Genomic DNA, 11,455 nt, shown 5'->3' on the forward strand with positions numbered 1-11,455 from the left:
TTAGTGGAGCATTTTGAACTAGACCTCAGCCACTCAGTTACCTGTGACTGTGGCAGATGGGACCTGAAGATCCCAGTGGTCCTTCACAGGCTTCTGTTTGTGATGTGACTTGGCTGACTGCAGAGTAGTAGTATTTACCCTCATGTGCCTAAGCTAGTAGGCTGTAATAAGCAATCCTTTTGAGAACTAGCTGGAAAACTACTGCAGGTATGGCTCCATAATAGCTAAAGGTGAGCTCAGTCAACACTGAGATGCCTCATTCTGCCTTTCACTTCGTGACATCCTGCCACAGCTAAACCAGTTTTATACGTTCTTATTTTCTGTTAGATTAGTATTCTGTCAGTGTAGCATCCCAGCTCAGCTCATCAAATGGTTATGGGAATGGCAGTGGTGTCATTCCTTGACCTAGAACAAATGTATGAGGTCTGAGACTGTGTAACAGTTTTCTTTCTTCTCCATAACTTTTGCAGGTATTGGGGCTGCTGGTGTGGACCCTGATTGCTGGAACAGAATACTTTCTATATCCCGCCTTCGGCTGGGTGATGTTTGTAGCTGTGTTTTACTGGGTTCTCACCGTCTTCTTTCTCATCATCTACATGACAATGACCTACACCAGGATCCCGCAGGTGCCATGGACCACAGTGGTAAATACACCCATACTTTGTTGTTTCAGGTTTGCTGGGTTATGAAGGGAGCGAAATATTGATGCATTCTGTGGGTGTAGTTAACCAATTGTACTTGTGCTTTTTGGAGATTTTTCCCTAATTACTGTGTGTCTGCCTGCCTGCAGTGTTTAACCTTCATGCTACCCAGACACTTTTAAAACACTTTTCCTATGATGTTTTACTTGTTCAGTGGTTGACATAGTGACTTGATTTTTAATAATGTACATGTGACTCATATGTGTGCACAGTGGCCTCTTTTTCTCCCTGTAGTGATTACATCCCATGAAGAATGAGCCTGTTGCTGCCTCTGAGCTAACAGACCTGGCCATATGGCTTAAACAGCAGAATCCCCTACTTGAATCAACACAATGAATTGGAAGCAGGACCTTGGCTCTTAAAACACGAGTCTTCCTCTGCTAAAGTAAAAGCAAAGGTGGATCAGAGGTAGCAGCAGTCTGACAATCCATATACAGCCTACTGTGAAAATGGTGCTGAAAATGAGTGTTATATATATGTAAAATAGATGCCATGTAATCCTCTGCTTTTAGCTCAAGACTTAATGCAAATCAGATAAACAGCTAATGTAATTACAGAAAAATTTCACAGGCACTTAAAATTCAGATCCAGTTTTTGTGGTTTGAACAAACCTGGCTAGCTGTACCTCTCAACAGTATATTTTAACATGATTTTCAGAACAGGATAGTGTTCAGGGTAACAGATCCTAAAAGTCATTGTTATCTCAGCCAACTGGCTATTTGTGACCCATCCAATAAATTTTAGCTTTGCATTTCTCTGAGACAGTTCTTTTTTTTTTTTTCCAGCTAAAGATTCTTTATTAGATTTCTGTTATTTTTGTGAAAAAATACATTTGACTTCTGTGTTGCAAACAGCTTGTTATCAGCTATACTGTGTACATGACTAAAATTGAATACTCTTTTCGTTTTGTCTTCCCATTTGCTGCTGTAATAAATAGTCAGCTATAGCAATTACTAATAAGAACAACCAGGATTATGTTCAGATAGCTTCTCTCTTTTCAGGTTTCATGACCAGCAATTACCATTAAGGCTATAACACTGCTATAGAAATGTTGGATTATTTCAATTACAGCAGTAATGTGTCTGGGTACATTTAAAGGTGTGGATTTTTTTTCCCCCATTGCATTAGATGTAAGTAAAGTACATTGAAAGGGAAAGCATCTTTGTATCTGTTTGGATACAGCTTTAGTCATTAACCCTTTTTCATCAGTTTAACATTATTATCAGGCATCAGCTGCACATAAACGAGTTGCCCCTGATCTATGTGGCAGAGAAGCTGGAGTATTTGATTTGTTTCTGCTTCATATCGGGTGTACTTCTTGCTCCAAGTTCTAAACATATTGTAGAAAAGATCACATAAAAATAGGTCCAAAAGGTAGTCTCATTTTATAGTAAAGGGTGAGATGAAGAGAAAATAAATGCAAAATAAAGAAAAGATGCTTGCATTCCAGCTTGTTTTGCTCTAAAGTATTAAAAGAGCTGTTGGGGACAGCCTTTGAATTGGACCTCTGCCACTCCTGGCTGGCCAAGAGGAGTGTTGAGTCTCTATTCAGAGCGATGTTGTTAATGTCTTCATTCAGGAGAGTATGACACACGCATTTTTGAGTGAGCTTACGCCCATCTTCCCCTGTTTTCTGAAGTATCCTGATTTCAGTCTCTGCTAGTTACTGCTCCGCCTCCTTAGGCGACAGTTAGCTCAAACTGTGCCTATTGTATGTGGTACAATAATCCAAAATTTACATCTGGACTTCTCTGTCATAAATCCACTTTTTGCAGGTTAAGCACATTACCAAATTGCTTAAGATGCAGTTACTTTTACTGCAGATTAACCCAAAGGATGTGCTTCAAAACTGACTCTCCTTTATAGTGCAAGTTCTTTGCTAAAACAATCAATGGAAGCTTGTAAAATCTGGTAAATTTGAATTTAAGAAGCAGATGGTAATTTAGCATGAACCATTTGGTTTGAGTAATATATTGGCAGTAAAGGCCCAATCAGCTTGCATTGCATTCCATCTTCCCCAACACTGTTATTTCCCAGAGCAGCACTTCTCAAAAATTATGTGCTTTTTTTTCTTTTCTACATGACAAGATATTGCAGGGATTTGTAACTTTCCAGGATAATTGAGTCTTTTTGGAACGGGAAGTCTAAAAATAACAACAAATACTTTAGGCAATCAAATTTGAAGTTTGAAAATCAGTGCTTTATAGAAGTTTACCTGAACCTGCCAATTGTTGGCATCTTATCCTAAAATTGACAGTTTGATATTTTATTACTGTAATGCCCAGGTAAGACAAACGAGGTGAGATCTGTGGATAGAGATAGTAACCTTTTATTAGATCAACTGATGCAGGTGAGATAAACCCCACTCATTTCTGGGTATATGAATCAAACCTCAAGTGCCCAGCCTTGGACTCCATCTGGGTGCTGAGGCGCTGTGCATGGTTTCCTGCAGAAAAGTCAGTAAGTGGCTCTTTTCCAAATGCCCTGAAGTTGCAAGGACTTGGGAACCACAGGAGGATGTGCCTGCCCTTCAGCCTGCTCTGAAAACTGCAAGAAGGCTTTTTGCACGGGAGGTCTCATGTAGGCAGCGATGAGCTGAATACTGACATGTTGACAGATGACAGCACAGGATGCTGCTTTCTGGAGGGGCCCGCAGCTCAGAAAGCAGGTGTTTGGGGAATGGCTTCTCTTCAGAAAGTTTTGAACCTTGTGTGTCACAGGAGCGTGTGGCAGTGAGCCAGACTCCACCAAGTCTGAAGTAAACTCTGACAGAGCCAAATGTCCTGGAGATGGATGTGAGGAGCTCCATACCAACCACTTCAAGCTGTTGATCCATACTTTGGTGCACTGAGGGAATTGCTGATGTGGATACAGCTGCTGTCGCTGCCTTCTGAACTTCTCTTCATGCAGGCCTTTTCTTAGATTCTGCCAGAGCTGGTGACTAGTGAATTAAATAGTGAATAGTTGGCATATATTCCTAGCATCCATTGGGTCACACCATGGAAGTTAAGAAGTTGGAGCTGCACCAGTATGGCAACATTTAGAGGCACCTGGAGCAACAGAGTTAAGGGTTATGATATTTGTGTGTACAACACTAGGACCTTGTTTAAACTGAGTTCCTAATTCCTGCAGTTGTAACTAGGCGCAAAGCACGTCTCAGGTATTCCACTTAAACATGGCACCAGTGAACTAAAAGTATATTTTATGGCCAATTTCATATGCCTTGGACAAGTAGCAGGGTGGAGTTTTGGGGGACTGCTTTTTTTAAATAAGAACGAACTTCCTATAGGCATGACCAAGTAGTGAGTAAGTAAAGGACAAAGTATTAAAATTAGGTACTTTTTAAAAACACCTCATACCTTTTTATCTGTCTTTCATCTTCTTAGACTTCAGTTCTCCCTTCCTTTCCTGTTCTCTCTCACATGCAAAACTCAAACAAACTGTTCTTGTTTGTTCCCTGTAATGTTACTTGAGATCCACGTTACCTGCTTTGCTTCTTTCTTAGTAATGAATATAGGTACCCTGAGACATTAACTCTGCTCCTTGGAAGAGAAAATGCAGCATCTGCCATGGATAGGTCTTGATGACTCATGTAGTCCATTCAGACTGTTCTCCTCTTTGGTTTTATCAGTTTCTTTCTCCTCTCAAAAACAGGCAGAAGGGAAAGGTACTGAAAGGTAGAAGAATATGACTGAAAAAATTACAGAAGTGGAGAAAACAAAGTTTTTTAAGCTTTATAAATATTCTTCATGTGCCAGGAGTTACTGATTCCTATGGTGCATCTTTGTGTAGATTAGAAATGTAAACAAATTGCAGTTTTGTTTTGGTTTTTTGTTGGGGTTTTTTGGGTTTTTTTTTTTTTAGATAGAATAAGTCATATTCTTACTGCCTAACACTTAATTTTTGATAACCAAACTGTCTTTTACTTGTGGAAAATCACAGTACACCACCTTTAAGACTCTTCAGGGTTTAGTGTGATGGAGAGAACAGTTTGTCCAAAATGTGCCTTAATGTTTATGGATCTTCAAAATAAACAGTTCAATTTTAATCTTACAGATAGAAACTTGGAAGAAGGTAAAAACAGTTAAGATGTACACATTTCTTGTGTACATTTCATGTGTATGTTATATTTCAGAGGAGAGTTCTGTAATGTTGGAATAGAAAATGGTAACAAATACATTTGCATGTTAGTTACTTCCATTGTTTGTTTTTTCAACAGGGTCTGTGTTTTAATGGAAGTGCCTTCATTTTGTACCTCATTGCTGCCATTGTAGATGCATCTTCAGTTACCAAAGAACTGGACAGTCACAATTACAACAGCTGGGCAGCTTCTTCAGTGAGTTCATTTTTTGTTTAAATCAGTTTTATGTCCAATAAAGTTATATCAAAAGAAGGCTTGCTGGAAGTGTGGGTTGAAATCTGTGTGTTCTGGGTTTTTGAAAAGCTGCAGACTGATACAGAAGTTCACACACAAAACCTATAGATAGCTGTCTTTAGTTCATACTTTTTGGAAGTGACTAGAAATTCCACCAGGAGATGACAGTGACATCAGAAAAGGCTGCAGTGTTTTAAGATCCTGCTGCTTTCCCCCCCTATGCCCCTGTTTATTACTAGCTCTCTGGCAGAAGTTATATCCTGCACGTTGGAGCAGACAAAACAGACTAGACTGTAGTCTCACCCAGTCTACTGACAAAACAGTAGACTGGGTGAGCACCAGGTCACCTCAGTGCACTTGGACAACTTCAAAAGCAGTTTAAACTAACTCAGCTGACTTTGCATGCATGTGGATAAGGTGCATTCGGCTTTTTGTGGGCTGAGCCATATACACAGCACCATGAACACAGAGACCCGAATACCTGTTCTGTTTTTGTCTTGGGAATTGGATAACTATGTCCCTTGTCCCTGCCAGGAGGAGAGAGGGTCTTCTCCTCTTGGCAGTTCATAACTATTGATCTGTTACTCAGCCACTATTGTTGACAAGAACTTGCTTGCTGTAGATAAGCTTCTATGCTGATGCAGGCTTTATGCCAAATGCATGAATGCTCAGTGTCTCATGGATGTTTGGAATCTCTTGTAATACCTTCTAATACTGCTTTTCTAATGCACTGTCTAAATAAACTATTAAAGGTAGATTTTTGCTTTCTGAACCCATTAAGGGTTTCATGGATGAATGTTTGTGAGAATATAGTAAATCATCCATCCCCAACAGTCATTCTCTGTTAGATTTTAGATGGAGCTTTTATTTCATAAGGAAATAATTTCTTATGCTACAAGAAGAATGCTACAATTTTCTATTGTAATAATATTTTACAGCATCATCTACAGTTTTTGGTGCCACGGATTCAATTTACATTAGACAAGATTCACCAAGAGCCCTCTGTTGGAGGTCTTAGATTTACTGCCTGTGTGCATGCTTAATAGTGCCCTGCTCTCAGAGCTGAAGTGCCTACCCAGGCCAATGATGGTGTATAAGCAAGAAACATTGATAGAATCATCAAATATTTTTAGGCTGGAAAGGACCTCTGGAGGTCATCTGGTTCAACTCTCTCCAACTTTAAAGCAGGTCTAACTCACAGCAGGCTGCCAGAGCCTTGTCCACTTGAGTTTTGAGTATTCCCAAGGATGACTATTCCATGGTGCCTCTGGGCCCCTGTTGCCATGTTTTATTACTCTCATTATGATTTTTTTTTTCCCCTCACTCCCTAATATATAATTGAAATTTCCTTTCTTGTAACTTGTTTTTATTTCCTCTTGTCCTATCACTACTCATGTCCGAGAAAAGTGGTGTTAATCCTGTTGGCAATGTCAGCTTTATTTGGTTCGGTTACCAGCACAAAACATTCTGGTCTTATCATAAGACCATTTTGAACATTGTCTATTTTGAACAACATGCAGTGATTAACAGGAACTTAACCACTGGCACTGAATTGGACTTTATCAGTACAACTGAAATAGTTCCCAGCTGTTCTTTGGTTCCTGTGTGCACAGGCTGCGAGGGCTGCAGAAGCAACACCACTGACACACTCTGTAGTTCTTAATCTTTAGACATAAAATAAATCTAGCCTGCTCTGGAAGGCTTATTCTGTAATCAGTGGTATCTCAGCGTGGTTGCTGTCCCTGTTATTTGCACTGAGGAATCCCTTTATTCAGTAGAGGACCTCTGGAATTGGTAACTGCTGTTTGAGGACATGCCTGGGCCTGCATCTGAATCCAGGTTTTCTCCTGTGTGCCATAGTGAGGTATAGATGGGTGGGCTGTAGGCAGTGCCAGGAGCGTTAGCTTGAGCTCACACTGTCCCATGTCACACTGTCCCTCAGCTTTTACCAGCAATGGGTGTTAAAAGCAGCAGGTAGAGGATTGGTGGGTGTCCAGTCTGTGGGATCTGTAATATGCCATGTTTTCTCTGCTTCTAGGCCCATATTTCTGTGTATAATACAAGCTTGCTTACACAGTGTTGGCTGCAATGGCCACACAAGTAGAAGGAGATGAAAGAGTGCCAGTGCCATTTTAGTCACGCTGCTATTTCTCCTTTTTCCAAATCCCATAGCTATTTTTTTCATGGAAATGACAGTGCTCTCAGATATTTATTTTTTTTTCCTAATATAATTTTTTCCCCTTCTCTCTACAGTTCTTTGCCTTCGTGGTTACCTCCTGCTACGCTGGAAATACATATTTTAGCTTTATATCTTGGCGGTCACGAACTTTGCAGTAAATATTTTGTTAAAATGAATTCTGTAGTATAAAACATCTTGAGGATTATACATTTTTGACAAAAGCTTGGAAGAGGGATGAGGTCTTTTTGAACATTTCTGTTAGAATTGACACAGCATATTTTAAGCTGAGATTAAAATTATTATTTATAATACAATATCATCTCTAGAGACCTCTTAACAGTGACTTTGTACTGTAAAATAAAATTTCATACTGTTTCTTTTAAAATTAACATGGTATTTTTCTAGACATTGTATAGATGTTTAAAGCTTTAATAAACCTTACTTAGACAATGTGCCAATTTTGTAAATGTAACTTTTAAAATGTTACAGGTATGCTTTTGATACTGAATGCTACAAATCAAAATTAAGATTGATACTGTCTCATCATTATGTATAAAAAGTGACATTGTGCAGGAAAAAAGCACCCAAAACTTAAAAATTAAATAAATAATTGACCCAACTGTGCGTGGTTTGTAAACTGGGAGTAGAAGGTTGCCTTTTTAATTCCTTTTTCAGAGTAAAATATTTACAGCTAAGAATTCTGATGATCCTGTCAGTTTGCATATTCTAACAGCTTCTCAAAATCATGAGCTTGCTTTTGGAACCTGTTACTGTAGATCTGAAGCTTGCTGAGGAACATTGCACCTGAAACATCTTATCTTAACAGGTTTCTCAAATCCAGCAGGCTCCAAGGCATAAGTCTAGACAACAGTCCCCTTAGTGCTCCGTGTGTAGCCTGCCGAGAATATCACAAAACACCTACTAGAGGTAATACGTTTTGTTTCTCAGGGGATCGTGGGTTTTCTTCTTTTCTCCTCAGACTGGGCCATTAATCTGTCCTAATTAAAATCTAACTCCTATGAAATCATATAAAGATTAAATGCATAGAAGAACTGTCAAGACGCCAGTGCTAGAAACAGAATTTCCTCCCTCTTTTCCTGGCTGCTGGCATCATCTGTGAGTTGTTAGTTTAACAAATTAAGTTTTTAATTTGACACTTACATGTAAATGTATTTGAGTTAAGCAGGAGTATGACAGAAGAGTATGACTTTCAAAACAGTCACCTTTGAAAATGACTTTCAAATACAAATTACCTCAGGAATTTTTTCCAGGAATTACATGGAGAATGTAAGATTGTAATTGTTTTGTGCTATTATTTAAACCCTTCCTCATTTAAAACTACTGGTAAATCTTTTATTCCTGGATTAAGAAGATTTGGACTCTTCTGGTCTTCAGAAACTTAGTTGGATGATTACATATGGTAGTAGAGAAATCTTGTCGCTTAAAAAAAACTTTCTTTCTCTCAGTAACTCAATGGTGTGTGCTTACTTACGTGTGTGCCCTGCAGCAAAAATGATTTATCAGCAGCCTGCTAATGCTGTTCTCCATCACATTGTTTAGTTCTTGATTATCTGTTGGAGTCACAGGATTTCAGTGTAAGGGAAGCCAAGATATTTAAAAACCTATATTTGTCTGCAGATTGCATCTGGCCTGTACAACAAAGGTCAGGCTGGCTGCTGCTTGCTAAAATTATCCAGTTGTGAGAAGGAAGAAGGGCAACCAGCTGTGCATTTTATCTACACAGATAAAATATGTCATTAAAATCCCATATGCTCTTGTCCATTGCTGGAAAAAAATCAAAGGCATAAAAATGATTCAAATGTCAACTGATAAAATGTGACTAGAAATATAGCCAGAATTAAAATCTCATCAGTGATTTTCTCATGCTTTCATAGTAATAGAAATTCTTTCTTAAATGATATTTGATGTACCTGTCTTTAAGTCCAAAGAAGGTGACTATGTTTGCACAAATGCCTCTTGATTTTATCATAATGGTCATAACCCAGACAACATTTGTGGATAGAGACAGTAAGAAGGAGCAATATATTTCATCCAGTTTAACAAAAACTCATGGACACTATGTGTTACATGTCAGAATAAGCCCATTAATGAAGGACAAAACCACACCAGACACCAGATAAGGAATGATTCTGGCAAAGTATCTACCACCTCTCTCAGTCTTCAGTGCTGATCCTCAAGGGAAGATGTATGGAATGTTTTCCAAAGGCAAATCTGTGAGCTGAATTACCAAGTCTGAATTTTAAAAAATACGTACTAGGCAGAAATTAGCTTTATGCTTGGCCTTGCTTTTTTTCACAAACCATAACTTATCTGCCTTGCTCTTTCCTTTTAGAAAGATAATTATCTTACTTCCTGTGCTCGCTCTTATCTGTCTTATTTCTCGGTTGTTCTCCAGGTACCAACTGTCTGGTTTTTTTAAGTGTTCTGAATATCTAGTTAAAATCTGAGGAATTGGTACAAGCTGAGAATTACTTCTGAAGGTTTGCTCCTCCCATTTCAGGCCTGAAGAAAGGCATAAGCACCCAAAAGGTTATCTGGTTCTTCAGTGCATTAGTCTTAAATACCGATTTGCAAACTATGACTTAACGCCTTTGTGTATTCTAATATTGGTAAGGAAGATAAGCTACCTGTGTTTTATCATGTAACAATTAAAACAAGATTTGTGGCTGCAGGCATTGCTTTGGGTTTGTAAGACTGAAAGAACAACTGGTAAGTGATGAAATCACTACTGAAATTCTTAATACAGATATTTAGAAGAACAAACAAAATCCTAATCAACTTGCAAAATGAAGGTGTTTGACATTACGAATAACTTGTTTCAGACAAACAGTCTCTGAAAAATCTAAGTCACCCACAAATATAAAGATGCTTGATGTCAACTTACGGCCATCAAATTTCCTTTATTAAGGAGTTGTCAGTACCTCTTACTGTCATCATACATGATACACTTAACCAGATGAAGCAAATAGCATAAGAACTGTAATAAAAACTTAAAATTCAGCAGTGCTTTAGACTGACTTTTTGCCAGTAGTTTACAGAAGATGCCTGTATTTCTGAGCAGAAAATATGACTTATTCTACTTGTATTAATTTAAAGGTATCTCTATTTCACTGGGCTGAACTCAGATCAGCAGGGCCCCAGTCATACACATACTTTCAAAAGAAGAACTAAAGAAGCTGAATCAGTGGGTAAGAAAAATACATTTCTTAAAAGGAAGTACCTAGTTACTAGAACCTTCCTCCACAGAGCTTGTAAAAAGCCTATAAATGTGCATGTTTCTGAACTTGAACTGTAGGGAGAAGAAAAGACGGGTGGAAAGCATCTAGCATTTTACTCCTGTGTAGATTGGCAATGTTGTAGCTTCGATATCTGATCAAAAGAGATTAAATGTGGTGGGATGGTTAATATCTTGTATTGCAACTACGAGCTGGCTTAATAGAAGCCCAAAACTATGTACTGCTCCGTCTATTACAGACCATTGCCTGCACTGGCAAACCCTGTCTTGCTCATGTTGGTGACAGTAGCTCCTTCCTTCTGTTGGAGATCATCTGGACTTACCTGTCTTCCCTCCTAAGACAATTTTAGTTGCTGACCGAGCTATTAAATGCTAAATAGGAACAGAATGTGCATCCTGAGTGCAGGACACAGCAGCAGAAGATGGGGTGACTCCTCTAATGAGCATAAAAGCAGCATATGCCCAACTTGGAGGCCTGCTCTTACCTCACTTGTCAGAAAGCAAAACAAGTTATTTTTAAACTTGAGGAAATATATAGCTTCCTTTGCTGAGTTTTGTTGGTATCTCTGCATGATTTAATTCAAACAACGGCGTTGAGACATTTGGACAGTTATTGCCGTTTTGCCTGTCGCTGCCCATTTAATGCAATTAAATGTATTTTTCTCTTCTACGAGATGATGAATTGTAAAGTTTGGGGGGTTTTTGGTGAGAATAGCCGTTGTGTGGGAAGCCGCCGGTTGAAGCAGCTGTACCCCCGCTGCTCCCCTCCGAGAGCACCGCCGGCGAACTGACAGGCCGAGGGGGCTTTGATCGCTCCGGCAAAGCCCCTCCGCCTGCCCGAGCGGGGATCCTGCTCCCGGGCCCGGGGCCTGGGCCGGGCCCCGCTTCCTCGGCGCGGGTGCGGCGGCCCCTCCCCCGCGGGGAAACCCCCGGCGGCTTCTCCT

At 39.4% G+C, this 11,455-nt stretch overlaps 1 protein-coding gene across 1 annotated transcript; it reads left to right on the top strand.

Moving 5' to 3' along the window:
• Nucleotides 1-464: 464 nt before the first annotated feature.
• CMTM8 (CKLF like MARVEL transmembrane domain containing 8) lies at nucleotides 465-7,878 on the top strand (the record flags this gene model as incomplete). Its single annotated transcript, XM_010178159.1, has 3 exons — nucleotides 465-644; nucleotides 4,921-5,037; nucleotides 7,330-7,878. Coding segments are annotated over 3 exons (381 nt in total), but the record flags the coding sequence as incomplete, so codon positions are not given.
• Nucleotides 7,879-11,455: the final 3,577 nt, after the last annotated feature.

This window comes from Antrostomus carolinensis, unplaced genomic scaffold (assembly GCF_000700745.2).
Source record: "Antrostomus carolinensis isolate BGI_N321 unplaced genomic scaffold, ASM70074v2 scaffold3551, whole genome shotgun sequence".
In the NCBI taxonomy this organism is placed as follows: Eukaryota; Metazoa; Chordata; class Aves; order Caprimulgiformes; family Caprimulgidae; genus Antrostomus; species Antrostomus carolinensis.